At 40.4% G+C, this 27,631-nt stretch overlaps 1 protein-coding gene across 2 annotated transcripts; it reads right to left on the reverse strand.

The window, feature by feature from the left end:
- Positions 1-20: 20 nt before the first annotated feature.
- tmem198ab (transmembrane protein 198ab) lies at positions 21-27,315 on the reverse strand. Of its 2 annotated transcripts, none has more exons than XM_083534061.1 (5): positions 26,929-27,315; positions 10,280-10,567; positions 7,112-7,693; positions 1,990-2,189; positions 21-1,592 (listed from the first exon to the last, which is right to left on the reverse strand). In XM_083534061.1, exons 2-5 carry the CDS (start codon positions 10,446-10,448, stop codon positions 1,440-1,442), a joined length of 1,104 nt encoding a protein of 367 aa, XP_083390187.1. In that variant the 5' UTR covers positions 10,449-10,567; positions 26,929-27,315; the 3' UTR covers positions 21-1,439. The 2 variants fall into 2 exon arrangements, with proteins under 2 accessions (XP_083390187.1, XP_083390188.1); XM_083534062.1 differs by lacking the exon at positions 26,929-27,315 and adding an exon at positions 11,600-11,895.
- Between the last annotated feature and the right edge of the window lie 316 nt (positions 27,316-27,631).

Below are 27,631 nucleotides of genomic sequence, written 5' to 3' on the forward strand. Positions count from 1 at the left end.
CACATCACAACCCAAACCCACATGGTGGAATCACATACTTTATCGTAATATCCAGGTCCATACAAATGCATGCTTTATAATAAGAAGGAGAATAAGATTAGATTGTAAGGTGCACGTCCTGATGAGAGATGTTTGCTCGGTTCTTCGCTTTTCAGAGTTGGATATTCTGCATATCTCGAACGCAAATAAATAAGCCAGCAAATAAATAAACACATCTGTCTGCTCATCGAATCTAAGTGCCTAATTAAAAAAATAAATAAATAAATTAAATAGCAGACTTCACAAATAAAAAGTCAAATAAATAGCAAAGGCAATTAAAAGGGTAAATGTGCATTCTAGTGCATTCTATGTACAAAAACAGAGGTGCATTGATCTGAACATACAAAAAAATAAAAATAATACAATAAAATAAAAGGTCAACAGATGCCCTGGAAGAGCATGGTCTTATCAAACACAGATCATCAGAAATAAAAAAGCCGATCCTGTTCTTAAGGACACCACAGATGTTAGTAGATGGCATCAGCATCAGCACTTTACTTTACAACAGCACAGCGAAAAGCACAGCGATGAGTGACAGGATTTCACGTGGAGGATTCTCTGATGCCAGATGGATGGAAGTCCAAAAAACACTTACCAAAGAAAAAAAAAACACAAAAAAATCTCTCTCAACTCCACCGTCCTGCGCTAGTGCCAATAGTTCCACAGAGTTCAACAGTTCGCAGTGTTTCAGCAGTCCCTGAGTATCACCTCTGTCTCTTTTTTTTGTCACAATCAGAAATTGCTTTCAGACTGCACCAGATGCTGTAATATGGCTCTTTCCTCTGCAGCCTTGTTAAAACGAGGCCTAGGAGCAGATTCTCCTGAGACAGCCTCGCACTGGAGCCTCAAGGCAAACCCCGTTTCTGCACAGCTATTTGGTTGAGTTCATGACAAAACAATGTGAACGACGATGCAGATGTAAACGGTAGACTCCACAGATTTACAACGTAGAAGAAGGATCTGTATGTTCCAAGATTCAGCACCAAGAGAGAATTTCCCTCATTGCAATAATGCCAGATGACAGACAGGAAATGTTTTTTTTTTCACTGCACTGCCTGACATCACACTGACATTATATAAAATTCAGTACAATGTGATGGAGCTGGGCCTCGGTTTTATTCTTTCATAGATGTTTACCTCATTTTCCTACAAGTGATTTGATGTGCCACGGCTCAGGCACATGTCCAGCAGTGAACGGGAGTGTGTGTGTGTATACTGTAGGTGCGTGCAAATCTTACACTTCTTAAACAACATGCTCAAACTTGTACTCCACCCCCACCCCCTCATCGCTCATTATCTATACAGTTGTTACAGCTGTCCACACACAGATGGGTCAGGGACAGCACCAGGTATGTTTGATGACTGTTTCAGATTGTGTAACTGTGTGCGAGGGTGTGTCGTCACACTCGAAGGTTAGGTCCAGCCCCAGAGGTGAGGGGGACAGTTGAGCCGCACTCGTAGTCTATGTCCACAGCTGTGTGTGTGCCGGAGAGCCGAGAACCTGGATACACACACCCTTCCCCTTGTCGCTCTCGGAAACTCTGGATGTAGCTCTAAAACAGGGAGAGAAGAGAGTGAGGACTGGATACATTGGTGAAAAAGGAAGTTGAGAGAAACAATGTGATGGAACAGTGTGAACTGATTGTGAACAGGTGTGGCAGTAAGCCACAAGCATGAGCACAGACACGTGTGTATCCCCACACCATTACCAAACCTCCACCAGCCTGAACTGTATACACAATGCAAGCTGGGTCACAGAAATTCATGCAGGTTTTACATCAAATTCTGGACTTATTTTTTAACAGGTTGATGGAAAAATTAAGTCAGTAGACCAGTTGATGTTCAAATCCCTGTTCTCCGCTAACATGAGTGGAACTTGTTAATATCTACTGTTGTGGCCCGTCCGCATGAATACAAACACGTGTGTAATTGTGTGCTTGTTTTTTTTACCGGCGAGAGGACATCTCCATCATATCGGCGGACGGGCTGGGGTTTCCTACGGTATGGTGGTTCTGGGTGCAAGGCTTTGCCCGAGTGCGTGTGGTGCTGAGACTGCTGCTTCCTCCTTTTCTTCCTGCTGCACTCCCTCCTCTCCTCCTTCTGTCTGATCCGCATGAGCTGCACTCGCCGCTGCTGACGGCTAATCATCACTGACGCATGGAATATGCATGATGGAGAAAAACAACAGGGGTGAACTTACACTTCAAATCTGAATTAAAACCCTATTTACTATGGGGGGGGAGACGACGACACTACACACATATGCTAAAAGCTTAGATTGATTTAAAATTTTTACGATGTGTTTAATGTCATTTGCAACACACACACACACACACACCCAGAGTCCCCTGCTGGAGATTCATCTTAGAGCACACTGACAGACAGAGCCATCTGTCACACTGCCCACACATACACACAGTCGTGCAAGCAGACACAGACTCACACCCCGATACACTCATTCAACCCAGAACGCCTCATCCATGCATTCTTAAAATGCACACACAAACAGTATGTACTTGCTCCAACACTAGATAAGCACAATTAACTGTAAAGATGGAATGCACAAACATATATCAATCTTTCAAAAATAACTGTCAGGCATGAAAAAGACAATGCTTCTGCATACTTGCATTATGAGCAATCCCTTGCTCATCATGATACTTGGTTCTAGAGATAGAGGACTGGAAATGATCAATGTAGTCTTAATTACCATTGGTTTGTGGAAGTATAAAACAAATGTCTGACTGGTATCTGAACATCTATGCACACAAAACTTATAGTAAATAAGAACCCCCTTTTCCTGCCCCAGTTAAACCCTTCATGGCATGGATTCCATAGGATGCGTAACACTTCTTTGAGATTCTGTTTTGTGTTGATGCTGGTGCATCACAAAATTGCTGAATGTTTACCAGCTGCACATTTATGCCGTAAAATTCTTCATCTACTACATCCGAAAAGCGATTTAATCGGATTCAGGGATCTGTTAAGGCCACTGAAATGCACTGAACTCACGGTCATGTTCACAAAAACAGTTGGAGATTACCTGTGTTTTGCGTCCTGGTGCATTATTACGCTGCAGGTAGCTGTTATAAATTGAAGGTGGAATTAAAACGATTAGTATTAAGTAGCCCAATAGGTGGTAAGAATGTATTCCCCATACCATTACAAAACCACCACCAGCCTGAACTGTATACACAATGCAAGCTAGGACAAAAAATTAATGGTTTTGAAACCAAATTCCGGCCTTACTCTTTACAGGTTGATGAAAGCCACAGCCAATCAGGAGAAATATGTGTATAAGAGATCAATTCGTAATGGTGTTTTAATATATATATATATATATATATATATATATATATATATATATATATATATATATATATATATATATATATATATATATATATATATAAATATATATATATAACCCAGCCATTAGGGGGGCACAAGCCAGTGTACTCTTAGTGCCGGTCCCAAGCCCGGGTAAATGGGGAGGGTTGCGTTAGGAAGGGCATCCAGCGTAAAACATGTGCCAAATCAAATATGCGGATCACAAATGAGAATTTCATACCGGATCGGTCGAGGCCCGGGTTAACAACGACCGCCACAGGTATCGTTAGCCAACAGGGTACCGGTGGAAATTGGGCTACTGTTGGCCGAAGAAGGAGAAGGAGAGGAGGAAGGCGTCTACAGAGACGGCAGGAAAAGGAGCAGTGTAGGAGAGTAGAGGTTCGGGTTGGTACTTTAAATGTTGGTACTATGACGGGTAAAGGGAGAGAGATAGCTGATTTGATGGAGAGGAGAAAGGTAGATGTGTTGTGTGTTCAGGAGATTAAGTGGAAAGGGAGTAAGGCCAGGAACATGGGAGGTGGGTTTAAACTGTTTTATCATGGTGTGGATGGGAAGAGAAATGGTGTAGGGGTGATTCTGAAGGAAGAGTACAGTAAGAGTGTAGTGGAGGTGAAGAGAGTTTCTGATAGGGTGATGATCGTGAAGGTGGAAGTTGAAGGGATGATGATAAATGTCATCAGTGCCTATGCTCCACAAGTTGGCTGTGAGATGGAGGAGAAGGAAAGATTCTGGAGTGAATTAGATGAAGTGGTAGATGGTGTACCTAGGAAAGAACGATTGGTGATTGGGGCAGACTTTAATGGGCATGTAGGTGAAGGGAACAGAGGTGATAAGGAGGTGATGGGTAGGTATGGTTTGAAGGAGAGGAATGTGGAAGGGCAGATGGTGGTAGATTTTGCTAAAAGGATGGAAATGGCAGTGGTGAACACGTATTTTAGGAAGAAGGAGGATCATAGGGTGACGTATAAGAGTGGACGAAGGTGCACACAGGTGGATTATCTTCTGTGTAGGAGATGCAACCTGAAGGAGATTGGAGACTGTAAGGTGTTGGCGGGGGTCAGTGTAGCTAGACAGCATCGGATGGTGGTCTGTAGGATGGTTTTGGAGGCGAAGAAGAAGAGGAGGAAAGTAAGGTTTGAAAGAAAAATAAGATGGTGGAAACTGAAGGAGGAAGAGTGTAGTGTGAGGTTCAGGCAAGAGGTCAGACAGGGGCTTGGTGGTGGTGAAGAGGTGCCGGATGATTGGGCAACTACTGCAGGAGTGATGAGGGATGCAGCTAGAAAAGTACTTGGTGTGACATCTGGAAATAGAAAGCAAGACAAGGAGACGTGGTGGTGGAATGAGGAAGTGCAGGAGAGCATTAGGGGAAAGAGGTTGGCAAAACAGAAGTGGGATCGACAGAGTGATGAGAAAAGTAGGCAGGAGTACAAGGAGATGCGGCAGCAGGTTAAAAGGGATGTGGCGAAAGCCAAGGAAAAGGCATATGAGGAACTGTATAAGAGGTTGGACACTAAGGAAGGAGAAAAGGATTTATACCGATTGGCCAAGCAGAGGGACCGAGCTGGGAAGGATGTACTGCAAGTTAGAGCAATAAAGGATGGAGAGGGAAATGTGTTGACTAGTGAGGAGAGTGTGTTGAGAAGATGGAGGGAGTATTTTGAGCAGCTGATGAATGAGGAAAATCAGAGAGAGAGAGAAGGTTGGAGGATGTGGAGTTGGTGAAGCAGGATGTAGATAGGATTAGTAAGGAGGAAGTGAGAGCAGCGATTAAGAGGATGAAGAATGGAAAGTCGGTTGGACCAGATGACATACCGGTAGAAGCGTGGAGATGTTTAGGAGAGATGGCAGTGGAGTTTTTAACCAGATTGTTTAACAGGATTCTGGAAGGGGAGAGGATGCCTGAGGAATGGAGAAGGAGTGTGCTGGTACCGATCTTTAAGCATAGGGGAGATGTGCAGACCTGCAGTAACTACAGGGGAATAAAGTTGATCAGTCACACCATGAAGTTATGGGAAAGAGTAGTGGAAGCCAGGCTGAGAGAAGAGGTGACCATTTGTGAGCAACAGTATGGTTTCATGCCGAGGAAGAGCACCACAGATGCCTTATTTGCTTTGAGGATGTTGATGGAGAAGTATAGAGAAGGACAGAAGGAGCTGCATTGTGTATTTGTGGATTTAGAGAAAGCGTACGACAGGGTGCCGAGAGAGGAGTTGTGGTATTGTATGAGGAAGTCAGGTGTGTCAGAGAAGTATGTGAGGGTGGTGCAGGACATGTATGAGGACAGTGTGATGGCAGTGAAGTGTGCAGTAGGTACGACAGACTGGTTCAGGGTGAAGGTTGGACTGCATCAAGGATCGGCCCTGAGCCCTTTCCTGTTTGCAGTGGTGATGGACAGGTTGACGGACGAGGTCAGACAGGAGTCTCCCTGGACTATGATGTTTGCAGATGATATTGTGATTTGTGGTGAGAGTAGAGAGCAGGTTGAGAAGAGCCTGGAGAGGTGGAGATATGCGCTGGAGAGAAGGGGAATGAAAGTCAGTAGGAGTAAGACAGAGTACATGTGTGTGAATGAGAGGGAGGGCAGTGGAGTGATGCGGTTGCAGGGAGAAGAGGTGGAGAAGGTGGAGGAGTTCAGGTACCTGGGGTCAACAGTGCAAAGTAATGGAGAGTGTGTTAGGGAAGTGAAGAAAAGAGTGCAGGCAGGGTGGAGTGGGTGGAGAAGAGTGACAGGAGTGATTTGTGATAGAAGAGTATCTGCAAGAATGAAAGGGAAAGTTTATAGGACTGTGGTGAGACCTGCGATGTTGTATGGATTAGAGACAGTGGCATTGAGTAAAAGACAGGAGGTGGAGCTGGAGGTAGCAGAGCTGAAGATGTTGAGGTTTTCGTTGGGAGTGACGAGGATGGACAAGATTAGAAATGAGTTTATTAGAGGGACAGCGCATGTAGGATGTTTTGGTGACAAGGTGAGGGAGGCGAGATTGAGATGGTTTGGACATGTGCAGAGAAGGGACATGAATTATATTGGTAGAAAAATGCTGAAGATGGAGCCACCAGGTAGGAGGAAAAGAGGAAGGCCAAGGAGGAGGTTCATGGATGTGGTGAGGGAAGACATGCAGGTAGTTGGTGTGAAAGAGGCAGATATAGAGGACAGGGTGGTATGGAGACGGATGATCCGCTGTGGCGACCCCTAATGGGAGCAGCCGAAAGAAGAAGAAGAAGAAGATTATATATATATATATATATATATATTTATTACTGCCACCATGCTCTGTAACATAATTACTAGTGCTACAGTGCCTCCATTTCTTATGTCATGTTGCTACCCAACACTGGTGAGCTTGTTGTAGGTCCACATGACCACACAACAAGCCATGTGTATTGGTTGTCCGTTACGTGCCAAAAAACTCTGTATGTATGATAATAAGTCCTCACTTACCAGGTGGAACACAAAATGAACCTCAAATAAGAACCTTTGGGTTTCTTTAGAGGGATCTGAGTTCCTTTGCTAGTCATTAATTTGAGAACACTTGAGGCACTGAAACAAACCAAGCGTAAAATACCCTAAAATACACTTTCTGGTAAATATCAATGTGGTTTAAGAATAGAATTGAGGAAGTCTCAAATGTTTAAATGTTATTAGTTGGTAGTGTTGCTGTATGAACATAAAGTAACAAACCACCATATCCATTTTTCTTGTACCTATACTCATTGTCCTTACCTTTAGTGTGGGAGTACCCTTCAGCCGTCACACGCCACTGGACGAGTGCTCCCAACAGGGCGAGGGCAGGCCAGGCTCCGAGCACAGCCCACGTCACCCAACACTCCGAGCGTGCCGGCACAGCCTTCACCCTCTCATAGATGTAGTGCACCAACGCGAACAGCTCTACAAAGTAATCGGCTGCCACGGCGATAACGGCTGCTCCGAAAGCCGCAGTAGACAGAGTGGTGAAGAAGCGCTGCCACTGCAGTGTGAGAACAGCGAACAGCATTCCCAGGCCTAGCAACACCCCGAGCGGCACCCACACTGATCGCGGCGGTGCAGATGACAACTCCTCCATGCCCACCAGAGTGCCAATGCCTGCCAGCAGACCCAGGAGCAGGCCTACCATGAAGAGACCAACACTGCGCACCAGCATAGTGACCAGACCGCATAGTGTGCCGATGCCTAGCCCGATTCCCGCGCTCGCCTCAGCGCTAAGCTGTGTGTCCAGCACTCGTTCCTTGTAGCAAAGCAGGAAGACCACCACCGAGCCGAACATCAGGCCTGTCAGGAAAAGCACGGCCTTGAAACAGCGGTAACCTGTGAGAAAAAGATAATTTTGTTACTTCGATCATCTATTAGCGCTATGAAGTTCATGCCTCGGAATATATTACTAGCCCATAACCTGACAGCATTGAAACTAGGGTGCATTTAAGGTTAACATTATACCTAAAGAAAAGGGAAGACACACTATATGCCAACAGTTTGCAGACACCTGGCCATCCCATTTCAGATTTATTTCCTGTTTGCTGTTATAAAAACATACAACTCTTCTGGTAAGACATTTCATGGGATTTTGAGATGAGGTCGTGGGGATCGGTTTGTTTAGAGCAAGAAGGTCCAGTGGCAGTCGGCATTCCAGTTCATCCTAAGTGTTTGGTAGGGGTGTCCTCGTCTAGGGATTTACATAGAATTGATAGAATTGTCAAGTCTTGCTATAGTCGACTGATAGTCGAAGCATGTGTGTGTGTGTGTCTGTGTGTACGTGTCAGACGGGGGCTAAAATAAAGTGGCTAAATTGTCTGTTCAACCGTGCTCTAAGTACAGCAGAACATCGATGCACTGAAAAACAATCCAAAATGTATTTACATTTAAAGAAATTTAATTAGAACACAATATACCTTTACAGAATACTTCAGACCTTGTTGTAAATTTAAATAGACACGATGCTCCTGTGGTGGTTGTGAATCATGAAAATAAACACCCCCATATAATCAAAATGATGATCCTTATTTCAGAACACCTCTGCGAAGTTTCAACTGTGAGATTGGTCGTCGAATTAGGGTCCTCTCGTCGAAACATCGAATCTTCGAATATTCAGGGTTACCCCTAGTGTTCAAGAGGGTGGAAGTCAGGGTTATGCACAGACCACTCAAAATCTTGGGGGCCTTTAGTTCCTATGATGGGAAACTACAATGCTGTAGTTTACTTGAACATTTTTAGACAATTATGTACTTCCAAATCTTGTAGCAATCATTCAGGGAAGGCCAAGTGACCCCAAAACTTGGGATATACAGTGTATAAACAGGTAGTATTTAATTGAAAGAATAATAATTTAAAAAAATCGTTGCTCAGACACGCCTCAATTGCTTTGGTCTGTATACACAAACTAACATTACAGCCTCAATTTGCTAGACTCACCAGGATCAATTGAAGAGAAAGGAAATCCACCTTGCCCACTGATAGCAAGGCTGATTATGCTTGTTTGTGGGATTTGAAGTCGCAATATCTTGAAAGGAGGAAGCACCGTTTCAACATCGCCACATAACTCAGTTCTACACAGTTTGAAATAAGAAAGCACTACTTCAAAGTTGGTGGAGACCAAACAAATACCGTCAGATTAGACAGTGAGATAAGGAGTGACGAGGAGATCATTTTGTGATGTAGAAAATGGACTGAATGACACCGACATGAGTCGTGTAAAATAGGAGTGCGGAATTTGGGGTCACGTGATCATCTACCAGCTGTGCTGACTTCACAGTTCCAAAACGGTTCACTAGTGTGATCTTTTCAAATCTCATTAGTATGTGTCCTCTTTCATCACCCACCCCATCTGCAAGCATCTGAGAGACAGACTGTGCTTCATCGCTACATTTAAACGGCATTCTGGTCTTTCAAAGGCGAACAGAAGCTGGAATAAAGAAGGTGCTGTGCTTGAATCTCGGATATAATTTATGAAGAACTTATTTTAGGCCCTGCCTTTGCAGAAGGTTTAAAACTGATTAGCAGCACAAAAAAAATAATTATAAACCGCTTTGGTTCCGTGAGAACAATTACATAATCTGTAAGAAAAATAAAGCAGCTATGTTCAACTGCGCAAAGTAGGTATGTTCTTCAAAAAAAAAAAAAAAAAAAGTCCCTTGCTTGAGCAGTGGTCTGATCAGGCCTTTTCCTATCTAGTGTTTTAAAAAGACACAATGAAGTGCGCTAACTGTTTATTTACCATAGATATAAGCAGGAAGTAACACAGTTTACCAACATTTTCTTTGATGAGCACCATTTTGTGAAAAAAACATTCGTCATTTAAACACTTCTAGACCACCAGGGTACGTCACTGACCGAGAACACAGGTGGCCTTAATTTGCATAAGCACAATTTAATTTGCATAATACAATAGAACACATCACTCTGTCTACATTGTGACTGTTAAAGATTTTTAAAGCACAGCATATTAGTGTCTATTTTTTTAAATTAGCCCCATTACAGGAAGGGTGGTTGTGTGTGGTCATGAATTGGTCGCTGATGCTATCATTATCATTATTTTCTTGGTGGTTACTCATTTGTACCATACCATTTTTATGTAACTAGAATAAAGTGTAAGAGCGCTGGCTAAACCTGCTATGTTTTGTAAATGATTTCTTTATTTTTACTTAAAAGTCACTGATTAAACTGGAGCCACTGAATCGACATTCCCACAAACATCTCGCTAATCATTTTTCCATCGATCTGTTCTTTATCCGTACTTTAGTCAATGCATTGCATATCTCTCCATCCCCTATACCTGGTCCATCTATCCATCCATCCATCCATCCATACATTTCCAATACATGCATCTCTGTTCAATCATCCATTATACAAAGGTAACTATTAGTAATATATCTAAACAAGAATGGCGGTCTCACATACCAAAAAAGCAGTAGATAATGCCAAACAGGCAGCACATGGAGCAGACCACGGTTGGTACCACCTCATAACGGCGTTCCGTTCCCAAATCACAAGGATCAAGTGGCTCTGGACCGACTTCTCGTGGGGGCGGAGCCAGTTTGAAGGCCATCGTCTGCCGAGTGGACGTCATGATGACCAAATGGTTACAGGCGAAAAGAACCACCAATGTCAGGATGCAAGGAGGGGAATGGGAAAGGGAAAGGGAGGAGCTCTGAGATTAGGAAACACCTCCTGTCCACATGGATCTACCTGGAAATACAAAAGTGTAAAAATATAGATAAGAAAATCAGCATGTGCAGCAAGAATGCAACATTGCAGATTGTTAAACACACAAAGAAACACTGTATCGTTTGTCTTAGAGTCTCCCTCCTCTCAGTCTTTCCTCACAAGCTCCTAACGTCATACGAGACTGAAAAAAAAAAAAATCGCCCCTCGTTCAGAGAGAGAGGTGCAGATCTCTGTTCAGTTCCCCCCGTTCTCCACTCTGCTTGCTCAGACATGATGTAATCTTCTCTTCCTCCGCTTATATATCAGTAAGAGCCTTTACACGGTACACTTTTTAAAATGTGATTAATACAAACCCACGCCACGCTAAACAGTGAGTCAGCTATCCATCCATCAGACAGCCTGTTACCATTCCATCCCAAAACTCCTATTTAGGTATCTCTGTCAATTTATACATCCTACCATTGGTTTCCCATCCCAAGCCATCCATCCATTCATGTAAATATTTTTTTTAAATCTTGACTTAAATCCCTCAAATGAACCATATAATTTTCTCTCAGTCTTCTACTGACCTTTCAGTCTTCTCCTGACCTCTCTGTCTAAGTTTATCTGTCTTTCTTAACATTTCATTCTTTTTTTCTCTCTTTTTTATTTTAGATCCTCATTCATTCATTCTCTCCCGCTTATCCGTAATTCGGGTCGCGGGGGCAGCAGTCTAAGCAGGCCTCCGTCTTCGACTGCTGCCCAATCCTCACAGCATTGTATTTTAGATCCATTCTCGTCATATCCTTCATCTCTATATATCCTTCTTTCTACCTATCCCTTTTCATGCCCACTTGTGTTTCCAGCAATCCATCCATTCATTAATTTCCACATACATCCAAAATTCTCCCATTTAAGTATCTCTGGCCAGGCAGCTGAAAAGTCCGTCTGTTCATCCATCCATCCATCCATCCATCCCCTTAAAACATATATCTGTTAACAGTCATTCATCAATCCATGAGAAACAAAAAAAACAAAACACACTATGTGCTGAAATAAACATATTGTCTTCACCTCACCATGTGTCTTTGCCCCTCCATCTCTTTATCTTTCAAGTCTCTTATTGCTATCCTTTCTTTTCTTGTTTCTCCATCTCCCCTTTCTTAGATTATGTCTCTTTTCTTTAGCATTTTCTCTCTCCTACTCCCCTCATTCTTTTTATCTCTCAATTTTTTCCCCTTTCATTTTCTCTCCTTTTATTCTCCCTGTCTCTCTTTCTTATACTCCCTTTTAAAACATGCCTGACCATGAAAAATTTCTCCTCTGGAGCAGATCGTATCGCTGTTCGACCAGGTCAGGACAGGGGTGTTACTTATTGTTGCTCTTTAAAACACAGTCTGATTCTCAGTGCTGTAGCACATCCTGTACATTCAATCTCCCAAACGATAACAATCTCCAACTTCCTGTCTATCGCCATAACAACCACAAAGCACTGTCCTCGTGCAGCCTGGAGTGACCAATGGGAGGGCAATCTAACCTCCCATAGCAACAGCCTGACAGCCAATCGGAATGGTGCCATTTCCCTGTGGTTTGTGTGTTTCTGACTAACGCTCTGGCAATGAGACAAAAGCGAAGCCGCGATTTAAACGCATGCGTACACCTACACCGACAGAGTCACAGTCATACATCCTCACACGTTCATGTGTTCTCTTTGATCCGGTGTCACATGCTCGCACCGTCTGGCATTCTGCAACATCAGACAACAGTCACTATGATATAAGAAAATGCATGCATATAAAGCCATTCTAATATAAATACGCTTGAAAAAAATAAACACACGGACAGTGGGACAGGTACGGACAGGATTCTGTCTTTTCTTAATTTCCTTAAGAAGTTTGTTAGCAAGCGTCTCAACAACTTTCAATAACAAGGGTCAAGCAAACGCAACAACTATTGTCTTAACCCAATTTTTTTCCCACGACCTAATGGCCCTTTTTACTGACATAAACCTTAAAGACATAAAGTCGAGTCGTCCTAGTGGTTTCTAGAAGATTTTAAAATACATTTTAAAAAGCCAATTTAATCTGTTGCTTGTTTTTCTATTTTGTTTTTAAGTAGCAAAAATTTTTTCCCAATGACTTAATAGCCCCCCAAAAGACAAACTTTTAACAAAGAGACTCAAGTCATCCTAGTGGTTTCTTTAGGACTTTTTTAATTATTCAGGAAGGATTGTCCTGATACCCTTCTACTTCTGTGTAAATGATCGCTCACTCAGACAACAAAGAAACAAGAAACAAAGAAACAAGTTAATATATATATATATATATATACACACACACACATATATATATATATATATATATATATATATATATATATATATATATATATCTCACATCTGTAACTGGAAAAAGTGAAGCTGATGTAAATCCTTAATTAACGGCACACTTTCCCGGACACCATGGCGATAGTGTCACTAATGCATGCTCACCTATATAGTTTCCTATCATGTATAAGGTCTGGCACTAATGAGATTTTAAGGTAAAAATAGTATGAAATCAGTTTAGGTTTAATACAGGGTTAGAATGAGTTTACCAATTTAACGTTAAAGCTGATGTGTACATAATATGAACTTGCATGAAATGTTAATCTGAACAGGAAGAACAATGTAGTGTCAATTTAATAAATATCAAAATGATTATAATGTCCGTCCCTGTTTAGCAAAGAGTTGCATTTCAGAGCGATGCCGCATCCTTGTTAGGAAGGATGATAGTGTCGTCAGCTTTCCCCCTTTATTCCCAATGAAGTGCATTTTCCTGTATATAATCAGGTCATGCTATGACCTATGTTGTGTATTGCAGAATTGTCCTCAAATGTTGTAAAATGCTCTTTTTTTTGTATGATCACACACTCATATAATCCAGTTATTGGAGTGTTTGGATGAATTCCACTACTGCGCTCTTTGTCCTGCTCTTCCAGGCCTAAACTCCTTTTCGGCTCTCTCTTGATTTATCCTAATATTTTCAACCATGGATATGTTGCATTCTATCCATACAGTTACATATTCCAAAGCAGTTTGCATTTTTTATTTGTGCTCTCTGTCTCTCCCTCTAAGCATTATCTCATGGTTTGAACATGACTCACTGTATTTAAATTAGGTTCTGATTTGGATACAGTGTCTAACAGTGCAGAAACTATTGCCCACACACACACACACATATATATTCTTAAGGTTGATACTTCCGAAACAGAAAAAATGGGCAAGTGTAAGAATCGGAGGAACTTTGACAACTTTGGTGTTGTGTACTTTCAGATAGTTGAGTACATTTACAAATGCCAACCTCTTTATTTATTATTTATATTAAGTCAGCCATTTCCAACAGTTTGCACTCTATATTTTCAATACATAACTATTCTTTTATCACATTAACATAGCAACTGTATACAACAAACGAAAACACAGAATAATGTGTTTTCTGAAACGTAGATACATTTGGATAGTGGCTCTCAAAGAGCAAAAAAACACAATAAATAATACTGTCATATTTGTAGACATTTACCCCAAAACATCTATGAGTATATTACTTATATCAAAACAATGTTCATTTCTTTAATTATTTAAATAGGTATAAAATAGACCCGAACCCTTCAGCGCCAAGCAGAAATTAATTGGCACACATGCATGCATGCATGCATGCACACACACACACACACACACACACACACAAACCCAGATCAATATGGCTTCAAGCAAAAGCAGTTAAAAAGATTAAGTGGATTTTGGTTCATCTATTCCTCCATTTACATCCCCTACCCACTAGAAATCGATAAGCTAGTCTACAGCTGCTCTGGCCTATAAGCGTTTTCTCCTACACACACACTACCTTGTCCTCCAGCTTTTTCCTCTCCTGACACTTTCTCCTCTCATTAGCCCTTATTCCATTCCTGCCTATTTATTTTGCCCTTACCTCCATCCTGGTTTCTCTCTTATGCATGGAATGAATCCTTAGACAGTAAACACACACATTTAGCAAGCTTACCAGACCACTCGGTGGTTCGTGTGTCAGTAAACAAGTCGACACTCATTCAGAAAGAATGGTCACGGTGCATAAAATCTGAGTCGTTTGTGTGCGTGGCAGGTGCGCCATTTGCACGGGGTGTGATGCTTCATTGTGCAATACGTGCCACCTGCTCCACCTCGCCAAGCTGTTTCCTCCTACCCAGCTATCCGTGGGCTCTTCACACTCACGACTGCCTTACTCATTCTCCCGCAGCATGAACGGGACCATGAGATAAGCCACCTACAGTACAAAATGTGCTTCTGAGTTATGTGCGACTGATCATTAAAGTGCGCGTTTTGTGTGTCCGCGTGCTTGGTCGTGTCTGGAAAGAGGTCAATTCTTGATTAATTTAACAAACGGAGCATAGGGTATATTATTAATATGCCTGTGGCATTACCTCACCGATTATCGAATAATTGATGTATATCGTTAAACACATATATAAAAAATAAAAATTAAGTTGCCACACAAGTGCACAGTCGGCAAATATTTCAAAATATTTTGCTAATATTTCAAAGGAAATTCATGAAGGAAAAATTATGCTGCTTGTGTAAGTATTCAACCCCCAGGTTGTGAAAGATAGAAAAACACTGTCCTAATGAGGGCATGATGTACTGATAATTGGCCTCGATATGAGAAATATTAAAATAGCTCCTATTTTCTGAACAGAAAACATCTCGGATGAACAGTCACTGAAAACGCCTTTGGGAAAGGAGTGAAGATGAGCTTAATAGAAGTTAAAAATATACATCATAAAATTAATTATTTTGATGCATCCCAGTATCTGGATTTCCCAGTACTCTCTGGCAGATCAATAAAGAAGATTTAGAAGCTGCATTAAACCTCACAAGCACTGCGTAGACAAGGCAGTTCCTCTAAACTCAGTGCCGAAAGAAGAAAAATAATTTAGGACTGTATGGAAAACCATTCCTCAAGAAAATCCCAAGACCACCAATAGTATGTGGCATTAAGGTGATCAGTCTGTGGCACTGCTGAGGTGGTATGGAAGCCCAGGTTTCTGTGACAGTGGCCTTCAGCTCATTTGCATTTTTTGGTCTCTTGTTTCTGATTTTCCTCTTGACAATACCCCAGAGATTCTCTATGGGGTTCAGGTCTGGTGAGTTTGCTGGCCAGTCAAGCACACCAACACCATGGACATTTACAACTTTTGGTGCTTTTGTCAGTGTGAGCAGGTGCCAAATCCTGCTGGAAAATGAAATCAGCATCTCCATAAAGCTGGTCAGCAGAGGGAAGCATGAAGTGCTCTAAGACTTCCTGGTAGACGGCAGTGCTGACCTTGGACCTGATAAAACACAGTGGACCAACACCAGCAGATCACATGACTCCCCAAACCACCACTGACTGTGCAAACTTTACACTGGACCTCAAGAGACTTGGATTCTGTGCCTCTCCTCTCTTCTTCCGGACTCTGGGACCTTGATTTCCAAATGAAATGCAAACTTTTCTATCCTTTCATCTAAAAAGACGACTTTGGTCAACTGAGCAACAGTTGTCCTTTTTGTCCTTTGCCCAGGTAAGACAACTCTGACGTTGTCTCTGGTTCAGGAGTGGCTTGACACAAGGAATGAGTTGTAGCCCATGGATACGTCTGCGCGTGTAGGCTCTTAAAGCACTGACTCCAGCTGCAGTCCACTCATTGTGAATCTCCGTTAAATTCTTTACTCGGCTTCGTTTCACCTTTTCAACCACATTTTTTCCTTCCATTCAACTTTTCATTAGTGTGCTTGGATACAGCTCTCTGTGAACAGCAGCTTCTTTAGCGATGACCTTTTGTGTCTTACCCTCCTTGTGCAGGGTGTCAATGATCGTCTTCTGAACAACTGTCAAGTCAGCAGTCTTTCCCCATGATTGTGTAGCCTGAACCAGACTGAGACACCATTTAAAGGCTCAGGAAACCTTTGCAGGTGTTTGGATTTAATTAGCTTAAACTTTCGTTACCTATATTCATTCACTTTTTCTACTTAAAATGCACTCTCTTTTCAATTGTACATTTTAAGCGAACATTCATAATATATTACATATTGTGTTTACGTCAGTGTTCAAGTAGGGATTAGTGAATAAGTTGAACAAGTGTTCGATTTTAAACACACAAGATGTCAAGGTGTGATTTTATGGTGTAATGTGACCAAATAGGAGACACTGAATTTGGTTATAGAAGTTTTAGAAATTCTCTCTCAGTTTTAAAATGATCCCGAACTTTGGAAACTTTCTGGCCTTTTCTTTGTCCTGAATCTTCTCCTCGCTGTTTTCTCTCCGTTCCTCCATTTTTTTATTCTGCAACGTCTTCAATGTTACCGATCCAAAGCGTTTCAGAGTTTAGCAGGTGGTGCGTCAGTAATAATGGTCCGTGGGAAACACAGTGCTCCGTGTGTAGTTAAACGGACTAAACGAATTTGCCTCGATGAATAATTTTATATGAATTACTAGAGCTACTTGAGGAATCATTACAGCCCTAATAGGGACATCAACGTTTTCAAACATTTCAGTGTGGATGAGCAACTTTTGGGAAACAACTGAAAATTATAGTGTTGCCGCAGAGCGTTTTTTAAACGAGAAGCCCCATTTTCAAATCCAGTTAAGCTCAAAACCACACCAACAAATCTGGATTTTAAATAGTATTTAGTTCGTGCCGATTTCCTCCACAAAAATAGTTTGTGGTCTCGTCCTCAAATTATCGCTGGCTCAAACAAGAAGACCATCATCTCAAACACCAAACAGGCCCTAACTAACGAGGGCAGCTCTTCAACCTTAATAGGTTTTAAAGAGTAAAGAATAGCACATTTTCCTTTCTTGAGAGCAACGTCAGAACATTGTTTCCATTCCAAGCAACCCAAAAATAGCCTAATGTGGTGTGATAAAGCTAGTCCCTTCCTCTGTCCTACTGTGAACAGCAGAATTTGCTACTCTGTGTGTAAGTGTGTGTGGGCACACTAGGAAAACTGCCAGCCAGAGAAATCATGGGCGGTAAAGAGGTGGGTTGAAAATACGTGTGGGTTAAAAATGGACTAAGAACATGAATGAAAAAAAGCAAGACACACAGATAGAGAGAGAGACTGAGAAAAAATTAATGGGTCAGAGAGAGAGCATAAAGAACACTAATGTGAAAAAAAAAAAAAGAGAAGAAATGTTCAGTATTGTATATTAAGAAAAATGCAAATGCCTGAACGGAGAGAATCAGAGGCTTACATAATTCCTTCATAATGTCTCATCGCACGTCTAGAAAATGTCTCCTACTGCTCCATCTGCCAACACGGGTAATCAGAACATGCAGGACTATGCAGAGATGTCCATTTTAAAACACACACTCTCTCATCACCAGGGACTGACTGAGTGATTAGGAACTGTTTGTTCGCTGCCTTTTATATCTCTATACATTTCCTCGACCACAAAAGATACTGCGGATATGCCTATTGCTTTGCGACTTGTATGGGCATATTTTTTATTTCAGCTGACTGCTTTGAGACTAAGCGGTGGAGATTTCCAAGCCGATGAAATGTACTTTTATGTTAAAATAATGGCTATACACGACTATTTATTTCTTTATTACATTTACAACTCGATTATGATCCAGTGTCTGTCTGCATGTGTTATTTCGGTGACAACTGTGTAGTCCCGACTCATATCCCAAATTGCTAGCGCATTTAACATTGGCGTTTAATGTGGGGAAAAAAAAAAAAAATTAGCAACATCACAAACATAATAATAAAGCTGTAACGGTCAGCTGCACACGTTCCACCATCAGCATCAAAAACTGAGAGATTAATATTTATATCCCAAAGTCATATTAATGAGAACTCCATGATAAAAGTAAAGAAAAGCTATACAGTACAGCTACACAAGGCAGAAAGTAAACTCGGATAGTTGTCGGTCTTTGAGATGACATGCCTGATTCCACTGTTGATATTCAATACGTGCAACTGACCCCGATCAATTACAAACTATGGAAAAATCATGGAAAACGTCCGATTCCTGAGGTTAGATCATTACATCAAAAGCACACCTTTAGAGATTTGCAAACAAAAGAAATATTGGCATTTATATTTTATGCTCAATCTAAACATTGAGGCCACAATTTAATGTTCAGTATTGCTAATCTCTTTAGCCGGTTATACCTATATTTTTATGAGAATTTCTTTTACAGTCAAGTTGGAAAAATACTAGAACCAAATAAGGGCAGATATAATGATTAAGGGTAAGTAAATAGAGGGTGCAGATGGGTGTCTGACAGGGCAGCTGGGAAGCTCTCCTGACATGACTTGAACCTCGAAGAGGCTTTACTGAGATTACAAGAGATTTTGGTGTACGGCCAGGTGCTGAACACCAGCACTCGTGTCCACAAACAAACAGCATCTGCTCTGATCTTTCAGAACCTAATAAAAGAAGTGTGGAACAAAAGCCAAAATGAATGTTCAATATCCTTAAAAACCTTCATTATGCAGCAGCAGTGTGATTGATTAAGCTGTGAAATGAATGTGTAGGTGTTTTTTTTTTACTTTCGGTAACAGTGATTTCCATTAAAACCATATGCATATATTAATGACTTGTACATTACACAGTACATTACTATTAGCCGAGTGCGTTTACTTTAAACCCACAAATTGCTCAAAACTACAAAATAGAAACTCGAGAATTCTAGGTGGCATTGTTACATTTTCCAGTAACGCAGCTCAGCCATTACAGTGCACTGGCAACCACACTATCACTAACTTCTTTTTATAGGTTTATGCTTTTTTTTGTCTTAACATAATCGTTTTTTTTTTTCTTTTTTTCATCATACTTCTAGTAAATAATGTTGATAAGTATATTTTAAATATAGTTGCCACTCCAAAATTTTCTGAGAATTTTCGGTTATTCATTCCGGTGACATTTCTTCATTTTTCCTGTATAATGTATACCATAGTGCAGGGAAATTTACACCTACTTTTATTGCCCCACAAATAGACTTTGGTCTATATGGCCCACATTCTTCGAAGGTGTCTATACCGCTGTATAATGTATAGGTATACCTTAAATGGCAGTTCTTTATAAGAAATTTATTCATACCCTATTCTGTCTTAATCGGCTTTGAACAATCTTTGCTACCAGAACCGTGATTTTGCGTGGTTTTTTTTGGCAGACTTTCTTCCAGGGTACCTGGTTGGAGGCAGCAGGTGCAGCGACGTATCAGGGAACGAACCCTAGATTCTGACTGAGGCCTAAAATTCTATCGAATGTCTTCTGACTTTATGTATGTATTCAATATTTTTAAAAACAAAAGTGATAGGGGGAAAGAAAATGCCACAATTTACTATTTGTGTACTGTTGGCTATGGGTTCTTTTCAAATTGCCTAACTTGCCCAAGACCCTTCTGAAGGACAATTTTTTTCACCCACCAAACAAAAACGAATTTTGCTTCATGTGACCACAAAATATTATTTCAAGAGAAAAGCTCTGTGTAGCTGCTATTCCTGCTGCTTTCAGGTCATCCTGCAACTTGTTTCAGATGACTGCTGGTTTCTCTCTTATCCTCCTTATTATTCTGAAAGCACGTTGCTATTTTGTGTGGTGCACCTTTCCAGGGACAATAATCTTTCCAACCAATAATACTTACAAGGATCTTTTGCAATGACTAACTTTTTGAATTCGGCTGCTGTTTAATGTTGTCCCTGAAGACTTTTGAAGCAATTTATTTTATTTTTGAACCTTGCTCTCTAGAGTTGCATAACTTAAATACACTTTTTACAACATGAATACATATATTTTTGTTCATACTGACAACGACAACATATGAATGTTAGAAATTACATTTAACTGAGGGTCACAGTAGCTGTAATGCCTGCCCACACATACAATTGGACCAAAGGTCTCCCTGTACATCAGATCATGCTGTATGTAAATCTGAATAGCGAATAGATGAATAGCTCTTATAAGGCAAAACGCTAAGTAAGTAATATATTGTCATATCTCCTGACATTTTCCAAAGATTGTCCTGGGCCCATATCAGGCCCGACCTCAGGCTATCGTGTATCATTTAAAACCCCTAATTAGGCCATGTATTGTATGTTGTTTGTTATTCCATACAATATAAAGCATTGCGTAGCTATTGTTTGAAAGTGCTCAAGTTTGCACATGATTTTAGCAATGCAGTCTCAGTTCTGCTGTATGTGTGTCCAGTTAACAAGATTCTGCACTATCCGTGGCTTACACTGTGGGCAGCAGAAGGGTGGATTAATGGCATTACGATCTATCTCTGTCTCTCACCCTCTTGCACTCAGACTAACTTGTAACACTAGCTTTACTGAGGTTTTCCAATGAACTGCACTACACCTAATACAGTGCAGCTTTTACAACAAAGGTGGCCTTTTTTTTTCGTACACTTGCCACATTTAATGCAAAACCTACCGGTTCTCTCTCTTTCTTCATTTTCTTAGATTTATCACACTTTTCCTCTCTTTCTGTTAGCTTTGTGCCACTTGAAATTTCTTCCTCATCTCTTCAGACCCATTCCCCTGGTAAGCTGCAATTGCTCACAGCCATTATTATACAACAGTGGATTTAAAAATGCGAAAGTTGTTTTTGGTATATAATACACCCGCCCAACACCTCGACATCACCACACATCTCTCTCTCTCACACACTCACACACACACCTGAACAATCCGCAGTCTTATTGCTGACAGACTGCTGAATACCTTTTAGTGGGTGACTGTTAAAAATTAGATTAAAAAATCTTTTTTTACACAACATCTATGACCTTTTCTAAAAGCATAAACTAGTTTCTGGAGCACCTCGAGGAATTTAAGAGATCACAGACTTAATGTATGTGTATTATCTACCTTTGTGTAAGCCACAAAACCAGCTGGGACTGTGGCATTGGAGAAGATAAAAAAGAAAAAGGTCTCATTCTTGGCAGAAATTAGGAAAGTCTTCTCAAAGATCCATTTATGAGAGAACACATAAAGAGCATTTTTGAACAGTGGTGGACAGTAACAAAGTAAATGTGATGTTACTGTACTTAAGTAGTTTTTTCACGTATCTCTACTTTACTGAAGTATTTTCATTTGGGGAGACTTTTACTTTAACTACAATTCAAAGTCAAATATTTTACATTTTACTCAAGTACATTTCGCAAAATCAGTCGTTCCTTTTTATTTATGAGTGGATAAAAACTTAACTCGTCAAACACGCAGCAAGCCACCAATCAGGGTAAAAGCGCAGACTGTTTTAAACTTGTTTTGATTGCCGCTGTGCAGTGGCGGATTTAGGCATATGAGACATGGGCAGGGGGGCATTTATTTAATTTTTTTTACCACTTAGAATAATTGATGCAACCATGCAAATATCACGTGAATGAACCTGTTCGGGATTTGCCCGGATAAGTTCCTTCACTCATACACTCTGGGAGGAGAAGCAAGGGTTGGGTGACGACATTTCATTAAGGAGAGCTGAATCTAAACTAAAATTATGGATGACAAAAAAGGTCAAAATCCCAGGAGCCCAATACAAAAAGAAAGAGGAACGAAATAGGGGGGTAACGAGCTAAAAATAAAGGTGTGTATGCAGCTCTATCACTTATCTCGTTATAAGGATGGTGAAGGTTAATGCATTAAATGAAATCTGCTAATATCTGTATATCACTTATGCTGTGTTGCCTGCTGCGCTTTTACGCATAAAGCAACAATATTTCTTTAAGTTTACATAACATTATAATTTATAGTATGAAGTTTATCATAATGTCTGTAGCTTGCAACAAAAACAATTACAGCCTAACTAGTCTAGTTGCATTGTAGTTTAACAGCACTTGTTGATTTGGTTACCTTTAACTGAGGTGATGTCATGAAGGTTTTCTGTGATTGTACTAAAAAGGTCCTGAAATGAGTTCAGTGAGGGGGGAAATCTCCAGTGCAGCTTAAAAGGCTTGTTTAAAAGACATATAAGGTTATAGATGTTGTATTCCTCTTATAGCTACAATTAGCCAAGGAGTTGTTTGTTTCTTGGTTTTGAGAGTTTGATTAATTGTATTTAATTGTGCAATAAATGCATTTAGGGTGATATTTATACATAAAATGGAGTTCCCAGAAATGTACCCAAATTTGTGGACTGCTCTGAGGATATGTCTTACTCATTTAGTAACGGTAGCTGAAGCAGAGAGGAGCTTTTAAAGCTGAAACTTATCAATGGGGGAGATTTTGGGTCATGGCCTGTTTCATCCAAGTCGCCGTTCAAGCTACAAATGCCATTGCGGATTAGTGGTATCTACTTAGTATGTACATACAGTATAGCATCATTTCAACAGCAAGCAGAACATTTTGAGAGGAATAAATGATGGAAGTGTCACCTGACTCTAACTTGCCACAGCACCTGTGGCCTTATTTTCACTATTCTTTTTTAAGTTGCTAAAAAAAGAAGGTTTTGGGCTCATGATAATCTATTAGATATCAATCAGTGTTTAAGTCATTAATATTCTATTAATAGATCTGGGTGCAGAGTCTTTTCACATAAAACGAGTTGTGATAAAAAAATGATAAGTCAAGATTAATATCCAGAATAAACCATAGTACTTGAATACTTAAGTACATTTTAAGGCCATTACCTTTGTACTTTTACTTAAGTGAAAGTTTAAAGGGAGCACTTTCACTTTTACTGGAGTCATATTTCACCTGCTGCATCTTTACTTTTACTTAAATACAAGCTTTATGTACTTTATCCACCACTAGTTTTCTTTTCTTTGTACTGTAGCTGCTTCAGGCTTGGAATTAACTGTAACATGGACATGCTGATTATAAAGTAGGTACATTATATGGACGACAAAAGTTTGTGGAGACTTAAGAGACCATAAGATTTGTATGTGCTTTTTGTGTTTTTATGGAGATTTGTGCTCATTCAGCTACAATGGCATAAAGTCAGGTGCTGATGTATGGTGAAGAGGCCCGGGGTGAAGTCAGAGTTCCAATTCATTTCAATGGTGCTCCATTGGGTTGAGGTCAGAGTTCTACACTCTAACCTATTTAACCATTTCTTTAAATAATGTAGAGCAGTGTCATGCTGGAACAGGTTTGGATTAGACTTTGTATAGAAAAGTCACAAGTTTGAATCCCACCACCACCAAGCTGCCACAGCTGGGCCCTTGAGCAAGGCCGTTAACCCTCTGAATAAAGGGTGCCTGCCAAATGCCGTAAACGTAAATGTGAAAATATAAATGCTACAGCATCTAAAGAAATCCAACTGTATGCTTCCAACTTTGTGGTAACCATTTTGGGGAAGAACCACATATGGCTGTAAATTTAGGCACACTTTTGTCCATATAGTATGTTTTATTAGTGTGAAAATGTACATGTAGACACCACTATGTGTAACATGTTTCTAAATTTTACTTCATTATATTGAACTTTTTTCACCTCTCGGATTAAGTGGATCAATGAGACTCACTGACCTCTAGCACTCTGATTAGCTCTGATGTTTTTATGACCTTCTCATTCTGTACCCTGATTCGACCTTTTTATTCAGACCTCCAACTGGCCACATGAATCGATGACAACCGATCACACATCACAACCGATGAGGTCAAAATACAATCCATATATGCAACAAAGATGTAGTCAGTAACAAGAGGCTAGTAAATGCAAAACCTTACATTGAGCTCATTTGAGCAGAATGTTTGAATGCATATGTGGAGCAGGACGGCTAGATTTTGCCTTTGGACAGGATCAGTACTGGGCTTGATGGTTGAAGGGTGCCATGTACGAACAGCAACCATCCGTCAAGAGCATGGAATCTGGCCAAACACCAAATGTAGCAAGTGATTGTGTGTGTCAGTCACACACAGCCCAACAGCTGCCCTCTTCCTGATCAAGAATCACACACACACACACACACACACACACACATACATACATACATACATACATACATATATATAAAATATCGCAATCTGAATGTATGTGTATGTGACAAATAAAATTCGATTAAGACTTTTTTGATATAGTAGTTGTTCTCAAAGGCAATAAAACCACGCAGCTTGTCATACTGTTACAGAAAATAAATCATCTTCTGACCGATTAGACTCGCAAAGTCCGCTAAAACAGAAATAGTTCCACGGCTTGACAATTACATTTTACAGCTACATCAAATCACATGCAAGTGAGAAAGAGAGTTCTAAGGAAGCAGTCTGTTGTGGTGACAGTGAGATAACCTCATTTCATTTGTTTTGGTTTGTTTTTGCCTCCGTTCTCTCGCTCTGCATGTTCCAACAGGCTCGCTCGTGAGCAGATTGCTTTTGAAATTGTATCAAAACATGAGAACGTGCCACAGAGCAGCTGATGTACGTAAGAACACCTTTACTGGCAGGATGAGACAGACTGGATCTCAAAAGAGATGTTTCAAACAGCACTTGAATTATCTGATATTCAGGGAAGGGAGAAAGGGTATAAAAAAAATGACTATGGTTAATTAGTGTAATCTCACATTGAAAAAGGTGTGTCACAAATCTTGGCACTTCTACATTTAGTAATTTAACACAGCCTGCTTTTGGGGTGAAAAAAATCTTTCCTCAGTACACACACTCATGTTTTACAGAAAATACCAATTCCTTTTACCTCACATTTTCACTGGGGTTTAGTTTAAAAGACAGTCATGTCAAAAGTTTGATTTTGTGACCACTGAACCATTGCGTGAGGATTTTGGTGTTTGAATGTATGTTCTGGATGACTGCACTGCTAGAAGATCCCAACATGATGAAGTTGTAACTTCCAGGCGGATTTTCATTTCAAGTCTCCTGCGACTTTCATGGAGTACATAAAAGTCTGCACTTGCGTGTAATGGTTTCTATAGAATTTAAGCAACCTCATAACATTGATCTTCCACCATTTCTAACATGTAGCCAGGACTATTTGTGGTTGAACCAAAAAGAAATAAAAAATAATTATGGTCCACAAATATTTTGGTATCAAGTTCATCTATGTATTCATTAAGTTCCCACAAGTTGATCAATGTCTGATAAACTTTTAGGTGTGCTCTATTTACTAGTTGTATCAAATCTGATGAAAAGATTCTCTAACTTTTATGATGCAAATAAAGCTGGTGCATTACAAAGGCCTTTTTCCCTCATTATTATGAACTCATTTTCAAAAGAGGCCACAAATTCTGTTCTGTTGCTTACTGATTTTAGACTTTTTGTGATTTTGTTATTACTGACACCTGAAGTAAATTTATGTCAACCAGATTGTAAAACCTGAAACTACACAAGACCTTTAGGAAACATAATCATACATACATAACACAACACAAATGAGGTCATGCCACAATGCCCGGTGCAAATAATTATATTTGTGGTCCATGTATCAGTCTCATCCACCTGCACATCACTCTGACAAATCCTTGTTCTAAACTGTACCTTTACTCGATCCTGGAATGGCATCATTAGTACCATTTATGATGTATTTTTCACCTAAAAATACACATACAGTGTAAAGTGAACAAAATCGGTCACATAACTGCATCATAATTCAGGGGTCCCCAACCACCAGACTATTATTGGATTATTCGGTACCGGGTCGCACAGAAAGGAAAAAAAAGTTGTAAAGTTGATTTTATTTCAATTTAATTGACTTTAGCAGCCTGCAGGGTGGTTTATTTTTAAAGAGGATCACTTCTTCCTGTGCCAAATCCCCAGGCACACTTGTGTCTGTAGCAGTTTTTTTTATTCACCAATAAATTAAACTCTGCATTATAGTGAGTCGAGTTAAATTTTTACAAGATATGAAATAATTAAATTAATAATTAATATAAAAAGAGTAATATGATATCCATGCTGTTTTATTTAGTTATGCACCCCCTCCCCCCAAACCCCGCCAATTGGTGTGTTGCGTGAAAGTAATCCGTGGTGCAACATAAACTTGGGGACCGGTGCCATAATCCGATCCTACAAAAAAGTCAGCATTTAGCTGCATGAATTACTTGATGTATGCACCCTATGTAGTGCACGCACATAGGGAGCCATTTCGTTCATAAGCAGTAGATACTACGGGGACGTGGTTTCCTCATATATCCGGATGTCTGTAGTAGGTGTTCAGCACAGGTATGCTCGCGTGTACCTTTTGACCGGAAGTCCCCTCTCATAAGTCTTAAGTGAAGCTGGGGGGGGGAAAACGACACGAAGCTACTGGGGTTTAGACAAGACTGAGTGCTAATCGGGTTTATCCTGACACCTTTTTAATAATATTAAAATAATAATTAGAAGAAATTTCACATGATATAATAGCAGGAGATTTTTGTAGTTAATGACACTCATGGCTTTAATGCATGAGTGTTTGGAGGAAGATCTAGGTGTGTGTGTGCGCTCACCCTTGTAGTGAATAAGCATCCTCCTGCGCTTCCCGATGCTCGGCCTGTGTCCTTCGTTGCGGCTTTGCGCCACCGCCAGCTTCCGCATCATCTCTGGCGAGCCTCACCTTCCCGATTCTCGGTTCCGTCCACAACAGCTAAACCCTACAATCAATCAGAAATGACTGGTTTATGGTGATCTTTTCCCCCTATCAATTTTTTACCACCAGTCTACGCTTTATTTCACTTCACTCCGCATTTATAACACCATTGTGTATTTTACGCATCAAACACTAACTACATTGTCCAAAAAAGACGAAACTAAACGAACGACTAAACCCATAAAACTAATAGTCTGGTCCTTCTGCAAGCATAACTATACTCTTTACCTAGCTCGGCTTGGACCGTACCATTTCACTCCAACGCACGGGGGACACCCAAAGATGTAGGGCAGTGCCATGCGGCAGGCGAATGCTCGATTGTGTTAATATACTGCAGTCTTGGGACAACATTTTTCACAGTGTTATTATTACACTATGTTATTGCATTGCTAACGATTAGAATCCTGTAAGATGATTCCTGTTAGAAGGTTGGCATTATGATTGGAACTATCATTACTCATCCTGACCTAGTATATATGAAGGACGTGTGGTCTGACGTGGAATGCACGTTGTATAAACGGTGCTTTGTGTCTTTCGATCTGAAAAAAGAAAGGATCCTTTTA

The sequence above is a fragment of the Silurus aristotelis genome (genome assembly GCF_946808225.1).
Source record: "Silurus aristotelis genome assembly, chromosome: 2".
Taxonomy (NCBI): Eukaryota; Metazoa; Chordata; class Actinopteri; order Siluriformes; family Siluridae; genus Silurus; species Silurus aristotelis.

Bases quoted from the DNA above. Each gene is read 5' to 3' on its own strand.
- tmem198ab (XM_083534061.1), bottom strand. From the start codon at position 10,448: ATGACGTCCACTCGGCAGACGATGGCCTTCAAACTGGCTCCGCCCCCA. The intron at 7,694-10,279 runs GTATGTGAGACC...TTTTTCTCACAG, and splicing joins CATTATCTACTGCTTTTTTG to GTTACCGCTGTTTCAAGGCC. The intron at 2,190-7,111 runs GTAAGGACAATG...TCCATGCGTCAG, and splicing joins AGGGTACTCCCACACTAAAG to TGATGATTAGCCGTCAGCAG.